This window comes from Magallana gigas, chromosome 6, assembly GCF_963853765.1.
Source record: "Magallana gigas chromosome 6, xbMagGiga1.1, whole genome shotgun sequence".
NCBI classification, from domain to species: Eukaryota; Metazoa; Mollusca; class Bivalvia; order Ostreida; family Ostreidae; genus Magallana; species Magallana gigas.
Genome location: NC_088858.1, coordinates 50,900,358 through 50,920,423, shown reverse-complemented (window position 1 = coordinate 50,920,423; position 20,066 = coordinate 50,900,358). Strand labels below are relative to the sequence as shown.

Here is a 20,066-nt window from a genome sequence, read left to right as displayed (position 1 = left end):
ATTTACAATGCTTCAGGAAAGGCAGTTCTAATGATCACATGAAATTTGGGAGTCAGTCGTTAAGTTATAAGCAAGATACAGAACTTTCAACTCTTTGTCATGTAAACAAGGCTCGTGCCTTGTTTTTGTTTACATACATGTAGGTTCAATATACCAGTAAAAAATCTTTTTCAAGCTGATTTTTCTCTCTTCTTATTCATTTTAAGCATAAATAAACAGTTCCTAACGTTTAACACATTCATATTATGTCTAGAATTGGAATTTTCACATAAGGAACTGTCTACATAAGGAACTGTCTACATAAGGAACTGTTTATTTATGCTTACAATGAATAAGATGATAGAAAAATCAGCTTGAAAAAGATTTTTCAGTGGTAAATTGAACATATGTAAACAAAAACATGGCATGAGTCTTGTTTACATGACAACGAATCTGGCATTAATAGAATATTTATTCATGTAATAAAATCATTGACAAAAACAAAAAGAAAAAACCCCCACAAGTTAACTCTAAAAAGAACAGTCCAACAAACTGCGAGATGAGCATGGTGTAGTGATATATTTACTGATCAGGCCTCTCCTGAGAAGATCAACTGTCACCGTGTCCTGTGACAACCTATACTCTACAGACTATAAATTAAAGCAAATCCATCAACATTTGTACAGCAAAACTCGGTTATAACGAAGTCACTGGGACCTAAGAAATTACTTCGTTATATCCGTAATTCGTTATAACCGTATAAGAAATTCATTAAATTTACATAGCTGGGGATCCAAGATGACTTCGCTATATCCGTAAATTCGCAATATTCGTGTTCGTACTAAACGAGTTTTACTGTATATCCTTGGGTCTTAAACAGAAAACTATTCATCAAACATCTTTAGATGGATTACTATAATTAATGAGGCATCCTGTATTTAAGAACAAATATATACTAGAACTGTCCTAATGGGACTAATACCCCCGCTAGGCTAATTTCAAATAGGACAAATAATTGAATTGAATAATAATTAAGGTTTGGAACACATACAAAAAAAAAATTCTAGAAATGTAAAAAAAAAAAATATATAGTTAACAAAGAAAAATTAAAATCAAAATTGTCAGAATTTCACTGTAAATACATATCTATAACAGTAATACATTTACAAATGTATGTATTTGATGATATATTTTTTTAATTTAATTGATTTAAAGAAAAACCAACAAAATGACAATAACCCCTCCCTTTGCAGTGAATAGAAATACCGGTAGCCAAGCAATGCTCTTCTGTTGATAAAACTTTCAATATCTTTCTAATAAGAGTCTTGACAGATGCAATTAGTTGTTTCAAATTTTCCTCACTTTCTCCTATGGCACAATTGAACTCCATATCAGAAAATTGATCCCATAGGACTATGATTTTCTTTGATGAGCTTGTTAAATTTAATAAACTCCCAAAACATTACCATAATTACCATACTATGTAAAAATATGTAAACAAGAAAATTTAATATTACAAACAATTTTAAAATTGCCAAAACACTTTAATCATATCAGTAATTTTGAATTTCATTTAAATTAATGCCCAATAGGGTCACTTCATCAAATTACTTGACAAATAAATTTAAACAACCTCTAAAAATAGTTTAACTTCTTTATTAATAATTATATTATTTATTTCCTTATAATAATAGACCTTTTGGTTTACATGAAACAGTTTTAAAATAGCCCCAAAACCATCACCCATTGTACAGATTATCAATTTCCCCTAAACACATGCTCCATCTGAACCATGGCTCAGATAATGGCTCCCTTGGGACAAATGAATTCAGCCACACTTGTCTTTGATGTTCTCATTAGCTCCATTGACAAACAAAAACTTTGCATTGTCAGTTGATAGAATACTTATAAAAAATAATTTTTTTTTTATTAATTAAGACATAAAGACAAAAAACTCCATCTGGATGTATTTATATACCGGTAAATATATTTTAGAGTGTTTTCTATTAATTAATTAATAAAATCTGTAAGGATTACCTCCCTTACTTTTCAACATTAGTGTACAATATATAGAATAAGGAAAATGAAAACTGTCATAAAATCATTAAATCTTGTCTGATCTTAAAAAAAATTGCAGGTGCACATCTTCAGATGGTGTTCAACATATGTACAAATTTTCAAACTGTTCCATGCAGTAATAAAAAATTCTATAGGGGGGACAAAGTTGCGTCTACAGACAGACGGACAGACGGACAGACAGACAGACAGACAGACAGACAGACGGACAGGGTGAAACCAATATACCCCCCTAAACTTCGTTTGCGGGGGTATAATAAGTATGTATACCTGATATTCTTGTGTATTAACGAATGAGACATCTTGGTACTCATGAGTCCTTATCAATCTGATATTTTAAAATGCATTTTTCGGTCAAATATTTTATGCAATTTTTTCACCTGCATTCAGTATTATCACAAGGTGCCCCATACCACAATAAATTGTATAATATTGTGTGATAAAACTAAATCAGAGCACCTTAGTAAATGAACACCAGAAACATAGGTTTTTCCATGTGGATATCTGTGCTGTGAACTTGAGCTCCCTGACACATCCTGTGAACACCTGGGCGGTGGGGCTTAGACCGGTCAGCTGTGAGGGGGTGTGGTGTCCTCCAAGGTACAGGATCTCACCCAACTCAATTAGGTATTCCGTTCTCCCACTTAATTGTGTTTCACTCTGTCAAAATAATAATATCATCTATTATTAATTTCAAGAGACTTGTAGGGAATTACTATAATACAGATGATTGACAGTCTATCTTGTTGAATTTATGAGCCACATTTAGGCTCAAACAATAAATGATCGTCTGACGGTCCAGGCTATTGCTTTTGAACAGCACAAATGGAATCAGGTATTTTTCTGGCTCTTAATTAGGATCAGTTCTATAAAAAAAGTACATAATATTATATTAGCTAAAAGTGCCTGGATATTCAGACAACAGAAAAGCTTACTAGAACCTTGGTTTTAGGTAAGCATCACAAAATGAAGAGCAAATTTGTTGAAGTGAGAGATCTTGATTTCCGATATGTATCCAATTACAACAATGACAAGGTTCAGGTTAATGTTTACTTCAAGTAAAGGGCAACAGATAACATTTCCCTCAATTACTTTTTAAGAAAAATTCAATAATCTGCTTGTTTAAAATTATAACAAATATCCCTCACTGGTTTTAAATTAATCCTGCTTTTACTTTTATGACAGTTGATAACTATATAAAACTACATTTGACAATAACAATTTCATCATTTTTTACACAAAAGGGCGGAATTGCACAATTAAACTTCCAGTGCAAAACTAACAATCTACAGTACCAGCATGTACATCAAGACGATTACTTAAATGACCGGACATAAGTAAAGTTAACATAAACGACAATGCACAGGTAAAAATACCTCAGTGACTGTGTGCAGGTAAATATATACCTCAATGACAGGACAATCATTAAGAGACAGAGAGATCAGTCTGTTTGTCTTCACCAGAGTTATGTTGTTCCATTCATCATAGTTGAGGGGATGAATACTCTCTGTCTTCAACAACTTATTAGAAGACTGTAACCTGACAGGAGAATTCAAAATAAAGAATTATCATACAAATACAGCAAAACTTGTTTAGTACAGATATGTATATAACAAAATCTCGATTACAGTGAAGTTTTCGATCCACCGGCAAGATTCTTAACAAATTCTAGCAATCTTTTTATGGCTATAAAGAACTTGGTTATAATGAATTTAGAGCTATAGCAAACCAATTTTGAGCCCCGTAGAGATAAAATATAACAAAGTTTACACCTTTTAGTGTAACAGCAAATTCTTTAATAATTTCAAATGATACTTCAGTTTTCCATCCAATAATTTTAGGTTTTCAGAGAAGTATTTCATTCTATGCCTTAATAATTAAGCAAAAACGGAAGTGATGTGGATAAAAATCTATGGTGAATTCACTATACTTATTACTACGGGTATAGCAAAGTACTTTAAGTAAAGCCACTAGTTTCTAGGACTTTGCTATAACTGGATTTTTTTGGCCCTGCAATAAAAGATCTTTTTTATAGGGATAGAAAAACACATGTAGATTATTTCCTGATTCAATAGAAATGTACAAGAGAATAAAAGTACCGTATTTAGCAGAAACTGATTTTTGAACAGATTAGCACATCTTCCCAAGTCAAGGGTTCTGATCCTTGGATCAGAAACCCTTGACTTGGGAAGATGAGATTAGCATAGATGACGTGATAAAAGGCTTTAAATTTACAAATAACAATTTGGCCATAAACTTTCAGCCTAAAACACTTATTAATAATAGAATACACAGCCAAATGTAAAAGATAACTTTCATTTAAGGCATTTTCCCTCCAGTATTTTGAAAAGTTACTGAAATCATACATATAGATACACGTAACAGAGAATGGCAACTGATCGTAATCTCGCGGTTCCTAATGTAAAGTATTCCCAGTTTAAATCAGTATATCTTTCTAATAAATAATTATATCGAACTAGAGACGAGCTCGTTGCAAGCAACGATTAGGTCTTCCGTCGTAGCTGCGTCATACTTGTGACGTAATACAAAAATTGATACCTGACCATGGTGCAATATTAGATGTATAAACACTGTGTAAAAGAAACAAAGTACATGTATATAAGCAAATACAGATCTTTAAAAGTTGTCTGAAGTTTGATTCGCCGCATGTTGTTTTTTTGCATGTGCATTTTATTTTGAGAAACTTATCTAATCATCATAATTGACTCAATATACACAGAATATGGACGACGATTATAATCACACAGTGGGTATGCCCGGTATGAACGTAAAAAGACCAAACATTTTACTCGCATTTTTTATCAAAAGCAAGGGCCAATGAATCTTTAAGAATGTATGCGGAGATCCTGGAAATTTTACAGGGGGTTCTGAAGAATAATTCTGGGGGTTTTTTTGGGGGGGGGGGATGCGCGGATAAGAAAATTTTTCCTTGGGTGGGGGTTGAGTGTCTGACGGTTATTTGAGTCTGCCTGGGGATGTCCGAGGCATATTTTTGTAATTTTATATTGTACATGTAATGGAAAGAAATTTTGCGGGGGTTGAGGTGGGGTCTGGAACCCTCACCCTACTCTTCTAGATTCGCGCATGGGGAAGACCGATGCCGGTAATTTAACGGTAATTTTAACCATTTTTATTTAATTAATCATTTTCAAGATTATCGGAATTCCAATATTACCTTTAAACGCAGTTAAAACTTAAAATACGAACCATTTAGTCTCGGTGAGTATTCGGCCAACATGCGTCCGCGTACGAAAGAAATGGCAATATTCAAGAAATTTGGATGGACGATCTGGGTCCTAGGTCGTCCATCCGATTCTTTTTCAGACTAAGAGCTACAGACCTGCACTTAGAGAATGTCAAACTGATTATGTCAATTTATTTTGCCTCAAAGAATCAGTTTTTTTTAATCAATAAAGTTTTACCTTAAAAAAAAAAGAAATCGGGCACAATTTTCAATGTTAGCATTTTACAATTTAAAGGTCTAATAAAATTTTGAATGAAGTTTCAAGATACTACTCTTCGTTGTTTTATACGAAATATTGCATGGAAAAAAGATTTACATCGCATATTTTTAAATTACAAAAGGATATACAAAATGAACTTAGATTAACCGCTAACAAACAAGCATAAAGTGAGACTGAGAACTAATTTCTTCTCTTTTTTATTTACATCAAAATAAATCCAAGAAAAAATCTAAATATTTTTTTTCCTTTATATGCGTTAATGAAAACGTTGATCAGCAAGGGCCGGTTATATGTCGTGAAAGCACCTACTCAATAGATTGTTACACGGATCTACCACGATAACAAATATCGAAAAGGCAATATTGTGGGTGAAGGATGAAAGTGTAGTTTGTTTTTTAGGTTTATTTTTGATAATTATATTTATCTGGATCAATTTGGTCTGTTGGTTTGTTTTGTTTATTGAAAAGGGGAATAAAGAAAATGAGTAATTTCCGATATGAAGTCAAGCATATATTTCCATATTATCATTGACTTAAAACATGTTGGAAAAAAGAAATATTGTATCAAGCAGTTAGTTATTATGCGCAGATCATGCATTCCTCTATGGTTTTCACAATTGCATGTATCAGTTACTACACGTATTTGCTTACGGAGAAATAAATTTCCAAAGAGATGATATAGTTATCAGTTAAGTTCCAGATTGTCTTCTGCACATGCAAGCACGTGTGTAATCCTGATTTAAAAATAGGTATAATGGCCGGGGGGGGGGGGGGGTCATCGCAACAAAATTGTGTATTAGCGTACTAGAGTGTACATTGTTAATTAATAATTGATGTTGAATTGTTATTAACAAACAAAATCATAAATTCATAATAACATACACTAAAATGCCAGGGAGTTCTGCTGGACGCGATTTCATTTGTCTTCAATTAATAGGGTGTAAGGATGCCCGCCTACTTAAAACATATGCTCACGCGTCAACCGATTAAAAATGACTGTATTTTGGATTTATAAATCGTTCTAAAACATTCGATCTGATATATCGTTGTTAACAATTCAAAACTTTGAACGATTAAATTTGTTTTTATACCTACCCCGGCCCTCACGGAAAAATCCATTCAGATCAATGGAAATTTCATTTACAAGACTTCGCTCTAGAATAAGAATGTCTCATTCATTAATTTTTTCGTAGTTGTAGTGGACGAGTCCAAAATAGGAATTTTGAGACACATCATACAGTGTGAACATATGCCGTGAATGCAGTTTACTTTGCGTCTTTTTTATTATTTTGAGAGTCCTTTTTATCATGTTTATCATGGCTTGAAAATGACTGAAGGCCCTTGAATATTGTTATCTTTATGCAGGCACGTAGCATCCTTTTTGAAAGTGGGGGGGGGGGGGGGCAGACTCATCCAAAAAATCTTGACAAGCAAAAAAAAAAAAAAAAAGACTTTCCCAAAATCTTCAAAATCCTAGGGGGGGGGGGGGGGGGGGGGGGGGGGGGGGGTGCTGGCGTTTTTTTATAAGTAAATTTTTAAAAAATTAGTTGCTGTGAGAAAAAGTGGGGGGGGGGGGGGGGGGGGGGCACCCACAAGCTTGAATTAATAATTGCCTGACGATGCATCTTTAATGTGTCAACATTTATATTCATAATTGATGAAAACGTTATATGGGATGTAATAAGCAACAATGAGCAAGAGTGTTCAATTAAAAGGGCTTTTCACATTGCACGTGTGTAATCCTGATTTAAAAATAGATTGCCATATTTGAAAGGTCAAAAAAAAAAAAGAGGGAGGTGTCATCGCAACAAGATGATACACATTGTCTAAGTAGTACAATGTAAGTAATAGTTTGTGTTGGATTATCATCATTAACAAAGAATCATCAGTTTGGATTAATTAAAGCAAATATAAATTCATATAATTGGAATATTTACTTTTATTTAAAATGCCCACCTTTCCAAAACTTTTCTAAATATGATTGCATTTGTACTAGTGCCAGATTATGTAGCGCACCCATTACAGAGGTCACATCAAGTTCCCTGGGACGACAATAGCTTTTACCATTGTATTACACACGCATCATTTATTCAGCAGATAAATTATTCCCATTCTTTTGTCATATCCTATCATTTAGACCTTTATTTAAAACATCAAAATCGATAAACAGTTCAGAATTTATAAACATCAAAGACATAAAAAAATTACCAAAATATCAATTTTTATAATAGTTTGTCGTAATTATTCTGAGTTATTTTTTGTTTCTTAGTGTTTCTTTTCTATCAAACATAGACGCACTTTCTCATTGCTGGAGACTTGAATTTTTTTTTAGGTTAGATATTATGCAAATCTTCCTTACCTAAACCTAAACGGCAAAACGCTTAATAATGCAGTGCACTCTGCTGTTGAAATAGATGTGAATTAAATAGTGATGAGATAAATGTTTATTAAATACAGTTGTATACGCACGGAAAACGTTCAGAAAGTCCTTGTTTATTGACAAATGATGAATTTTGCACGTATTGGTTTTTATCAAATGGAACCCCCCCTTTTTCAAATTGCTGGATCCGCCACTGGATACATGTACATTCCTAAAATGATTTAAAATAATGAAATGATTTAATTTCCAGTGATGTACAGGTACATGCACTCGATCGAAGAAAAAGATTGAAATTGCTTCTAAACTCTGCACGTTCAGTTTAATAATTTATGATCCGCAGCGAAACTTAAATTTCATTTCTTATAAGATAGCCTAATTAATACATGCATGCTTCCATTGAATAAATTTGGGTAGTCAGGCAAGCTTTTTGGAAAGCTATTGCTTGTATAATATTAAGGTCAGACGCGACCTTCATGTATCTTCCATTTTTTCCTATCTCCACAATGTGAAGATTTCCACTTTGTTATTTCACAATTAAATCTTTATGTAATATGATTTGTTTTGGTTTGAATATAAAGTGTTCAAATTAAAATATATAGTGTGACTTTACTTATAAGCATTCAAATGCATTTTGCGTGCTATTTTAAGGAAAGTTCGAAATATTCTAGCTCCAAAACGAGCCTGGTAATGTACTCTAAATTTTTTGGAATTAACAGGTTTAAATGTTAATAAATAAGGAATGAAATATCAAGGAAAATTATATAAAATTGAGGAACGTCTCGTCTGTCCTTAATTAAAATAATATAAATAGACATCATAAATCCCATATCAAACGACATATAACCACTTGAATCTGCGCGTCTTTTAATGAATTTATGAACAGCGGCAAATTCTAAGGTAATGTTAGCTGCAAGTCTGTATAGCCATTGTATGAAACATTTCGGATGGTACTCAATTTTTCCAGACGGAGAGCTACATATATGCAGCTAATAATTAACTAATAATGCTTCCGATGAAATACTTTGTTTAGTAATGCAAGGTTTTAAGAGAGCAATACTTATTTGTTTAAAAAATAACACCCTAATACTTCGCATTTCATTCGCTGTTTGTAGAACAAGCAGAACCAGTATCAGTTCGATCCCTACCGTATGTACATTGTTCGAATTTAATAGCCCTTGCATTGCATTGCTTTGCAAATACAAAATATCTTTTAAAAATTCAACACTGAAAGTGTTTATCTATATGGCTATTAATCTATATGTACATGTACACATAGCGTACACATGTGATTCAAAATACCCCAAACGGAAAAATTCACTTATTGAGTCTACATTTTATAGAATTTGCCAAAAATACATTGCGGGTCTGAATGTTTGTTAATGTGTCAATCTATCAATATACAGTTTGTTAATTATTTTCGATTGCTAAGGCTACATCATTTTTTATGAACATTGAACAACATTTTTTCCATGCCATTATTTCCACGGAAGATAGCGAGTACAATTATAAAGCACAATTTAGTTAATTATCTCTTTAATATTGTGTACTAGTATGTTATAAATAATTTATAAATTGCTGCCGAAGGTTGTTTGGTATTTTCGTTTGTAGATGCATTGCAAGTAAAAAACGTGAAACGCGGGGCAAGTCATAATTAATATCCCTAATAACGGTTACTTAAAAATAGCGGGTTTGGATTCAAATATTATCGTATACGAATATTAAGTTCACTTTTTAAAATTATCTCCACGATGATAACATTATATCCATCGGAAATCAGTATTCTGTTTTGCTTTAAAAGAAATGTTCTATCGGGAGCAATCCCGCGTTCGTTTAAATTGCCAGCGTACATTTGTCATGTCAGTAATACACATTGTGCTTTATATGACGGCCGTGTATACGTACTGTAGAAAAGTTGAGTTTAATTATCATGCATTCGAACCATTTTATTAACACATCTCCCAGTACTGAAACAATTCAAAATGTCTCTGTTACAGTAACACAGTGGGGCGTTAAACATGTGTACGTCCAGCTCTACAAGCATATGCATTGTCGTCAAGGCGACGGCCTGAATACAGCTAGCGACTCTTCTATTGATCGGTTACCTGAGTTTCGTAATGCATCTAAATATAGAAAGGGGCACAGTTATGAAACAAACAACAAAAATAAGGTCAAAGAGGTTCATCTTTATGAAATGAATATGTACATATGAATAAAAACATTTGGGAACTTTATGTAGAATTATTTTTGCGCGCTGCATGTATCAGTTAGTGCATTACAAAAAGCCCTTTCATAACCTCCTAAACGTGCACACCCCCACAAAAATGGACCGAACTGACAACAATTGTTTCTGCAAATACTGGCTATAAATTACGAAAACATTAAATTGAATACCACGGAAGGATTCAAAATTAATTTCTTTACAACTTTGCTTCAATAATACATTAGAAATTTTTATTCCTTTACAAGTTATTGACAAGAAACTTTTGACGCATCTAACTCCCTAATTATAGGGGCCAGCCCCTTTTTCTGTATACCGAATGAAAGGTCTTGGTAAGACCAAGATCTTTTAAAATACATGTTATAACAAATTTTTATCAGGTAAAAAACTAACACGGAAAATACGCGAATTTTTTTGAATTTTTTTCTTACCTTTGTTTCAACATCTATACCACCCCTTTTATTTGCATTTAAATAATAAATAAAATATATCTCGCACAAATTCAATGTATTAGCTTCCAAACCAGCCCATCTTTGAGACTCTGCTAGTCATCGTTATAGCTAAACCCCCCTGGACAAAAGAAGTCGTTAAATTTTACTAAAAGGGGAATAACTCAAAACCGGATGGGGATTTTCCTCAACTAAAATATGCAACGACAACAACACGCAGCATGTTATCAGTCCTGAAAATTTCAAAACAATCGGTGAACAAACGAGCGAGATATTAAGGATCAAAGTTGGCGTCTAGAAGAAAAAAAAAAATAATAAGAAATTTGAAAATTTTTCAGAATAATAGTAAGGTCTTCCGTTGGAAACGGAAGACCTTAAATATAAACAGCTAAACTCTATTACCAAAATATTCAAAATATCATATTTTCATGAGTTTACGTCTTATAAACAATATCAAAAGAGAAGTCTTAAGAGGCAGTTGGCTACCCGTCGTCCAAGATTTAATATTGCTGGCCAATTATATTTTCTACCGGTATACATTAATCTTATTTTTCAATTTTTGTTTTAAAAAAGGTCTAAAACTTATGCACATTTTTCATAAAAACAATATACTTTTGGTTTAAGATCATTACCTCAGGTTACTAATTTTGTAGTTCTCAAAGTAAGGTTGGTTCGCATACCATGTTTTAACAACAAAACATGCTAATGGCGGGGTTGCCAATCTCTGTTATCTAGGGTGATTTCACCACACATCGGACACCTTTGGGTTTTCCCTTTGTTCATGCATCAAAATATCATCCAAATATAAATAAAACTTGTTTTAAAAGTCACAGATTTTCCCCTTGTTTAACTATTGAAGAAATAATTGTGAAATTGTAAACAATGTAGAAAATAACGGAAATTAATGAAGTGTTGAACTTTTTCACCATAGATCGGACAATATTTACCAAGCATCAGACAGCTATACAGTACTGCATGAGTAGAGATTAAAAATTACAGTTTCTGGTTTAATGCAAAAATAAAAAGGTTCAGAAAAATAAATTCATTCAATTGCTATTCAGATTTCTTTTAACGTAAATCCTCAAATCTACATATGGGAATTTAGACTAGTGCTTCTGTTTATAGAAATATTTATCATGAAGGGTTCTTTATCGTGCCAGTTCCTACAGGAACTTTAGACTAAAAAGGCTGTGTCCGTAAAACTCAAATTTGAAGTGGTCTGAAGAAAATGTTTGTATCAATTATTTTTTAAATATTAATTTTACTTCACATTTAAAGTATATCACAAGGAATGGGCATGTAATCTCCTTGTTATTAGAAGAAATATTGCACCGAAAACTGTTCGATGCATGGTTAATTTGTTTCCGAACCATGGTGAAATGAACATATGGAGCAAAAATGACCTTGTCAATGACATTAATTGTTCAAATTACTTGACTTATTATAATCAAATTTTGTTTCAAAACTTACTTCTTTCTAATTATTTTATGCAGAGAGTGCATTGTCACTAATTCACAATCAAATGCACAACATTCAAATAATGCTTTAGTGTAAAATCTTCATAATTATTAACTAATTTTTCAAAGATGGCATATTTGAAGCATATTACGATGCCTATATTCTTTGAGAATGTGACTGTCAAATTCTTAATTATGATAAAGTTAATTAGTTCTAATTAAGGAATATATGAAAAAACACATGAGCGCATGCACATTTATTTGTAAATTTATAACCAAAGTTGTCCGATCCAAGGTATGTGTCCGATGCATGGTTAACTCACCTTAGGCCTATTAAAAAAATTGTGTGTTTAGGGTAACACTGATGAAAAAATTAGGTTAGGTAGGTAGGGATTTTTTTTCATTTTATCATATTTTTTTCTCCATGAATCCTAAGAATATTGTTTGTGTCATATTTAAAAATGGACTTTTTAATAGAAATAATATAAAATTCACAATCGGATAAAAACAGACATCTAAAAATGGTAGGATCAGGGCATTTTGGTAGGTTAGGTCGGGTTAGTTACCCTAAACACACAACTTTTTTTTTTTAGGCCTTATGTCTCTGCTGTAATTTATCAAATAAGTTTTACAGAGAGATCAATAAATCCTACCCACCAGAATGCCAGTGTCATGTTGTGCACTGATACGGTGTAGAAATCTGATGATGAAGTTGAGCGATGGACAATCAACAGCCCATCGGTAGTGTAAGACTTGAAGCTCATCTCCAGGATAAACGACTCCAGGCTCCTCTCCCCAGACAGGACTTTCAGTTCCAGGGGACTCTGCCCTGAGAATCCAAATTCATCTGTAAAAAGAAAGAATTCAAGAAATCTATAAATTCAAGATATATAAATTATAAATACTAAGCCTACTAATACATTTAACATGAAGGAACAGTTGGGATTTCCAACTCCCTTTAAATGATATATTATGCATGGTATTCAAAAACAAAAGATTTTTTTAATAAAATCATACCAAAAGCTCTTGAAATCATACCTATACAAAATACATATGGGAAACAAAACACAAGATGGAGTGTTATGAAAGTCAACCTAGTGTCCATGAAGAACTTCGTTATACACAACCCACAGGAAACTGTAACAAATAAAACCAAAAAGATCAACATTTCTTTAATCCGTTAAGGCTAACGGTGGGTTAAACATTAATGGTAGCATTATTTAGACTTTGACTGTGAATTTTTTTCAAAGAACTTTCCATCGCCAATAGCGGTTTAGTGCAGCAATGGCCGAATTCGCTCCAATGCTTACGTGTACACAACTTGTGACAAGTGTATTTGTATCCAACTCAATCTCTTACCCCAAAGATTATAACATGGCCATCAGAGTTGAATTTAGCTGCCTTTGTTTTGAAATCCTTGTTATATTTCCGAGATAAACATGTACTACGATGCAGGCCTAAATTAATTTCGTTGATCTTCCCGCCTCATCCCTCATCGGATGTTGAAAAACTCGAAGAAATATTAAGAACCGCCCAGGGTAGCAATTTTTATCCCGATTGCAATCGGATAGACCCCCTTCACGATAACCGTGGTACTGCTCTTTTGCAAGGCAAAATGATATGCTTGCCAAAATTTTAGCAGGTATAGATAATTATATGACGTAAATGAAACAATTGACGTTACGTCATATTTCACCAAACCCTGCAAAAGAGCAGACTTACCGCAGTTACCGTGAATTTAAGGGGTTAAAAACCCAGCATATCACATAAAATAATCATAGAGTGAAATTTCAATATAAATCATACTTTGCTTAATAAACAGTTGCAGAGCTTAAACAAAAAACTGTTACTTCTGTAACCCACACCATTAAATCAGAGAAATTTTTGTGATGATCGAGGGTCTTTCACAAAAATAAGTGCTCACACAAACAAAAAAAGTTATTGAAATTTGCCACAGTTTTTTTTTTACCCAGCTATCCATTTCATAGTGAAATGCTGCATTTTAATTTTTTTTTTAAATCAAAACAAACTTTAGTTCCGTTTAACTTTCCGCTATACCCAATTTATTTTCATATTCAGTCGCTATCAAACTATCGGAACATATATTTATACTGTTTGATTAGGCATTTACAATTTTTACACCCAGTTTTCCTTCTTCCCGCATACCGCCAATGTTTTAAAACATATTTTTTGTAAACAATATTTGACTTTAAATCCACTATTGTCAAAATAGTAACAAACACAAATAAACCGTTTTATATCATTTACTTAATGAATTGTAAGCGACACGTGACGGCCCGGGACCTCTGGTTGTCATAAACCCGCGATGATGAGCGACCACAAATTATCAATAACACAAGGTTGACAATGGATCCTGGTTGTCTGCATAAAAAAAGGAGCAGTACAAAATCAAACATACAAAAGTCGATGACGCATGCTCCCCGGTCACTAATGTCTTATACTATATAGGGGGGACTTATAAAGAAACCAGAAAATTTTATTTATCTCACTAGGAATTCGTTACCGGTTGTCATTTCAAGGTTAACTTTCTACGGAATGATTATAAGAAAATTTAATTCACTTAATATTCAATGTTTCATTTAGAAGTGAGTTGATGAATGAAGTTGATTGCCCCTTGGAGACCCCCTATTAAAACAACGACAGATCAATCACGTAGCCAAATTAGTTTATGTTTTACGTAAGAGGAGGGGTCCAATAGAATATGCACTTATACTTGATGAGTTCCTTGTGTTCAATATAAAAGTCACTCGCGGACTGCGTTCAGCATAATGTTAGGTTGAAACCTCTTTAGAAAGGTATGTTATCAATTTAATTCAATATGCTTAATTATATAAAATAATTAACTATAATTTAAAAGAATTCCCCACAAAACTTTTTTTTTACTTTCAAATATTTCAAATATATGTAAAATATACGTATTGTTGATTTAAGATACCGCAAATTATTTTTGTTTTTACATTTATTAAATTAATGTAATCAATTTTCTAACAAAAAGTACATTATAAAAATTTTTAAAAAATCTAAAGCACATAAATAAAAAAATAAATACTAAGTAGTTAAATAAGTTGATTTCAATGAATAAACAAAGATATACGTATTAACAAATAAATGAATAAAGAAATAAATTATGGAATAAATAATGCAATATTACGCAAATAATGCAATAATACGATTTTTATCATGCCAATTTTCACAAAAAAGTTCATCGTTGAAATCTCTTTTCTTTATTTTTAGATGCTGAGGTTATTGGTTCTTTCATGCGCACTGTCAGCATCATTAGGCAACTATGCAGGTATACACTTACATGTATCGACGTTCTGTTGATCATTCTACTTCTGATGAATCTTTATATTGTTATCTACCTTCACGGTGTTTGATAATTTTAAAACATGACTGAAACTTGATCTGTTCTATTTTAAGGAAAACAAGGTGACCCTAACCCACCAATTGACCCAAGAGACGTGAGAAACGTGGTCCCAGGACTGAAACCCGGTGACATCATTACACCGGTAAGCATCGACAATATCCAAATAGGCTCTGAGGGATTACCATGGGTTGATGAAAGCCCGATCAACCCTTTTATTATTGATCAAACTCCAGTCATAAACTCCAACATAAATGCCCGCCCTTTGGATTTAAATGATGGCAGAGGAGGGCAAGTTTACGAGAACCCGTTTGTTGATGGATCTGGCCTACCAAACAAAAGAAAACCCAGCTATGACGGTTCGCGCAAGGTACCCGTGCCTCCAGTTACGCCACCGAATGGATATGGCGGAGGTATTGCCAGACCTGATTTTCACGTTGATCCGGGTAGAAAAGTTCCAAGCTATGTCAATTCTAACAAAGTATCAATTCTATCCGTTGAGAATCCGTTTGGACAAGAGAATTCTCCATTTGGACCCATTGATGGACCAGGTTTTGACCCTTTAAGCCAAAACATTCCACTTAGAAAGGCTCCGAGCTATGACGGTTCTCAAAAAGTGCCCATCCCAGTAGGTGAAAATCAGTTTGGACAAGAGAATTCTCCATTTAGACCTTTCGAAGGAGCAGGTGTTGACCCTTTAATCCCAAACATTCCTCTTAGGAAAGCTCCAAGCTATGACGGTTCCAACAAAGGACCCATTCAAGTCGATGAGAATCCATATGTACCTTTCGGAGGAGCAGGTGTTGACCCTTTAAACCCAAATATTCCTCTTAGGAAAGCTCCAAGCTATGACGGTTCCAACAAAGGACCCATTCAAGTCGATGAGAATCCATTTGTACCTTTCGGAGGAGCAGGTGTTGACCCTGTAAACCCAAACATTCCACTTAGAAAGGCTCCAAGCTATGACGGTTCCCATAAAGTACCCATTCCACCCGTTGAAAATCCATTTGGACCTTTCGTAGGAGCAGGTGTTGACTCTTTAAACCCAAACATTCCACTTAGGAAAGCTACAAGCTATGATGGTTCTAACAAAGTACCCGTTCCATCCGTTGAGAATCCATTTGTACCTTTCGGAGGAGCAGTTGTTGACCCTTTAAACCCAAACATTCCTCTTAGGAAAGCTCCAAGCTATGACGGTTCCCACAAAAGACCCATTCTAGCCGGTGAGAATTCATTTGGACAAGTGAACTCTCCATTTGTACCTTTCGGAGGAGCAGATGTTGACCCTTTAATCCCAAACAATCGCCTCCCGCTTCCTGATAGTAATTATGTGGACAGGCCTTACCCTGATACAGTCACTGACCAGCGGCAACAATTCGACGAAATGGTATCTGCCCGTTTAAGAACAAACTCTGGTCTTTCACCACAAGTACTTCCAGATAGGAAGGGGCTCTCTGAAGGTAAACGAAATTACCTGAGTTCCCTGGGTTTGTTCAAAAAAGCGAAATCCTACAAAAGCTAATGTGCTTTATAACAAATTCAGTATGTGCCATACGATATTTAGTGCAATATTTTCTTAAACTGTGTTTTTTTGTGTATTCTGTTTTATGATTTTGACATTTGTATGAATAAATGTAAACAATAAGATTTTTTTGGGAACAAAAACTTTTCATGTCGATTCTAACAGACCAAGAGTGAAATTCTTATTAAGTCTTAAGAATGAACAAGGGGTCCAGACTTAGTCTTATTAAGTCTTAAGAAAGAACAAGGGATCCAGAGTTAGAGTCTTATTAAGTCTTAAGTGGAACAAGGGCCCATAGTAAGAGTAATATTAAGTTTTAAGAAAAAAACAAGGAGTCCAGAGTAAGAGTCTTATTAAGTCTTAAGAAAGAACAAGGGGTCCAGAGTTAGAGTCTTATTAAGTCTTAAGAAAGAACAAGGGGTCCAGAGTTAGAGTCTTATTAAGTCTTAAGAAAGAACAAGGGGTCCAGAGTTAGAGTCTTATTAAGTCTGATAAAAGAACAAGGGGTCTAGATTTAAACCCTTATTAAGCCGTAAAAAAGATCAAGGGGTCCAGAGTTAGAGTCTTATTAAGTCTTAAGAAAGAACAAGGGGTCCAGAGTTAGAGTCTTATTAAGTCTTAAGAAAGAACAAGGGGTCCAGAGTTAGAGTCTTATTAAGTCTTAAGAAAGAACAAGGGGTCCAGAGTTAGAGTCTTATTAAGTCTTAAGAAAAAACCGAGGGGTCCAGAGTTAGAGTCTTATTAAGTCTTATATAAGAAAGGACAAGAGATCATTGATTTGACCATTTTTTGACGACAAGAAACTTATCATACGAGTTTATGTATTTCAATATTATAGAACCTACATCCACTAAAATATGTACTGCTCAGGAATATTAATGTTTAAAAAGATAGTACAAATATTATATGCTAAAGCAACCAGTTAAATCAAAGTACTGAAGCCGGGCTTTTATGTGTCTATATGCATATTGTGAAGTAAAGACTGGCAATCTCTCTCTCTCTCTCTCTCTCATTCTTCTCTGTCTCTCTCATTCTTCTGTCTCTCTCATTCTTCTCTCTCTCTCTCTTTTTTTCTCTCTCATATGCTTTTAATGTCGGTAAAGCATCAGAGAGCGTTTGTAACTAGTAGAAAATAATCAACAATGAGAGTAAAATTGAAACAAACGTTTTAAAATCAATGCCCCGTTTCTTCGATATGCAGCCGAATACCAATGCTTTGCACAGTAGTTCATTTAAATCTAGTATGCGCATTGTATATGTGCCCAATACGCATAGTCTTGTTTTTAAACGACGTAATCAATTAGAAGAAAAAATCCTCGCTAATATTTTCAAACCAAACACCAACAGATTTCACAAAATATATAATATGGCTCTCTGTGGAACTATTTGGTTTAGCGGAAGCGTCTACTTTGGCGCTGTTTGATTTTTTGCTCATGCAGGTAAATTGCATGTCTGCATGACTAATAATAGAACATCGAATGAAAGACTACGTGAGATAGGAGTCATCAACAGTTCCAATTTTAATCTACTAAGTTTATATGAATAGTTTAGAGAGAGATGTAAACATAGACACTAAAATAATTTCGTTTGTGGTTTCTATATAATAGTGACTATGAAGGTAGCAATCGTTGCTAAAAAAAATATATGACCCGTTGACGCAAGTTATATATTTTTCTGTACTGCTTTTTAGCTTCATACCCATTTGAACTATGCACAAAAGTTGTTCCTTGTTAAACTGAAATACCTTAAATTAATTTAAGCATTGAATGCTTATTTTTGGATGCCGTAGGTCCTATGACACACTACTAATATTCTTTGAATATTATGAGGGGATAATTTCGGTCGGAGCGTGATCAAATCTATCATAAATCCCTTTGGGCTTTATTGGATTTGATCACGCTCCGGCCGAAATTATCACCTCATAATACTCTATGAATGATTCCTTATTACTTATATTTATATAATTTTAAACCATCGTACGATTAAAAATTGAAAATAAAAAAGCAAACCCCCTGGCGCCTCAATTTGGCTTCATTTGAAGTTATGGGTTATATAGTACAAAATCGATATGTAGTGTTATCACAGGAAAAGATACTGGAAAATGTAAATATAAGCTAATAAGGACAATGTATATTTATGTGTTTCACGTGATAATGCCTGTTAATCAATATATTTTAAACTGAAGGGTGACTGCTGTATGTATAAGAAAATACACATTTTGAACAGCTTTGACTACTCTCCATTAGTTGCCACAAAAACATTTAATTGTGAATCGATGTAGCGTCTAAAGATTTTGAAATAATAAGCATTTTTGCGACTGACAAAACTTATGAAATATAATAATTGATATTTAATACAAGTCTGCAATACAAACTAATCCTGTTTTTATTGTTGGTATGTAACTTCCTCAATTTAAAGATGCCATTTCCCAAAGATCCATTTGTATAGTATTTCTTTATATGGACTATGGAATATTGCATAGAAGGTGTATTTGGCGAGGATGAACAATGGCAGGTAAAATATTAGGCTTTGCAACTCAATAAAAGTCATTATTCCACGAAAAACAAACTCGGTCGGTGATTTATAATTGAGATATACTAGACTTTGACCCGTGCGTGCACGGGTTGACATTATATAAATAGTGCCTGTTTGGGGGGGGGGGGGGGTAACAGTTGAAATTGACCCCCCGAGAAAACCATTGTCAACCGACGCGAAGCGGAGGTTGACAATGGTTTTCGAGGGGTGTCAATTTCAACTGTTATCCCCCCAAACAGGCACTATTTATTTTGTTATACTGAATGTCTTAATTTTTAAGAAACTTTTACTGCTTTTATATAGGAATAACGTGAATTCTACAGCGAACCGTACGCGCATAATTTTCACGCATGTAACATTTTTTAATGTTACCCGTTGCTAAGTGCGTTACTAACGCTGAGGGTAATAGAAAATATTATTAACTGCGTCTTAACCAATCAGATTTCAGTATTTAACATGAAAGTATAACAATATATGAATAGTGCCTGTTTGGGAGGGTAACTGTTGAAATTGACACCCCAAGACAACCATTGTCAACCGACGCGAAGCGGAGGTTGACGATGGTTTTCGAGGGGTGTCTA

The 20,066-nt window shown here is 33.7% G+C and overlaps 2 protein-coding genes across 2 annotated transcripts in view; one reads left to right on the top strand and one right to left on the bottom strand.

Moving 5' to 3' along the window:
- The window catches only part of LOC109619925 (polycystin-1-like protein 2), a 45,542-nt gene extending 31,889 nt beyond the window's left edge, over positions 1–13,653 (bottom strand). The window contains exons 1-6 of the mRNA XM_066088139.1: positions 13,403–13,653; positions 13,082–13,180; positions 12,701–12,890; positions 3,462–3,594; positions 2,515–2,715; positions 566–629 (exon numbers count right to left, since the gene is read on the bottom strand). Of these exons, the coding sequence (XP_065944211.1) occupies positions 566–629; positions 2,515–2,715; positions 3,462–3,594; positions 12,701–12,890; positions 13,082–13,148 (655 nt within the window). The 5' untranslated portion in view covers positions 13,149–13,180; positions 13,403–13,653. The remainder of the gene's footprint in view (positions 1–565; positions 630–2,514; positions 2,716–3,461; positions 3,595–12,700; positions 12,891–13,081; positions 13,181–13,402) is intronic.
- A 1,108-nt stretch (positions 13,654–14,761) lies between these two features.
- LOC105337665 (uncharacterized) lies at positions 14,762–17,075 on the top strand. The gene is made up of 3 exons (XM_011442502.4): positions 14,762–14,859; positions 15,299–15,356; positions 15,485–17,075. Exons 2-3 carry the CDS (start codon positions 15,299–15,301, stop codon positions 16,948–16,950), a joined length of 1,524 nt encoding a protein of 507 aa, XP_011440804.3. The 5' UTR covers positions 14,762–14,859; the 3' UTR covers positions 16,951–17,075.
- The last annotated feature ends 2,991 nt before the right edge of the window (positions 17,076–20,066 follow it).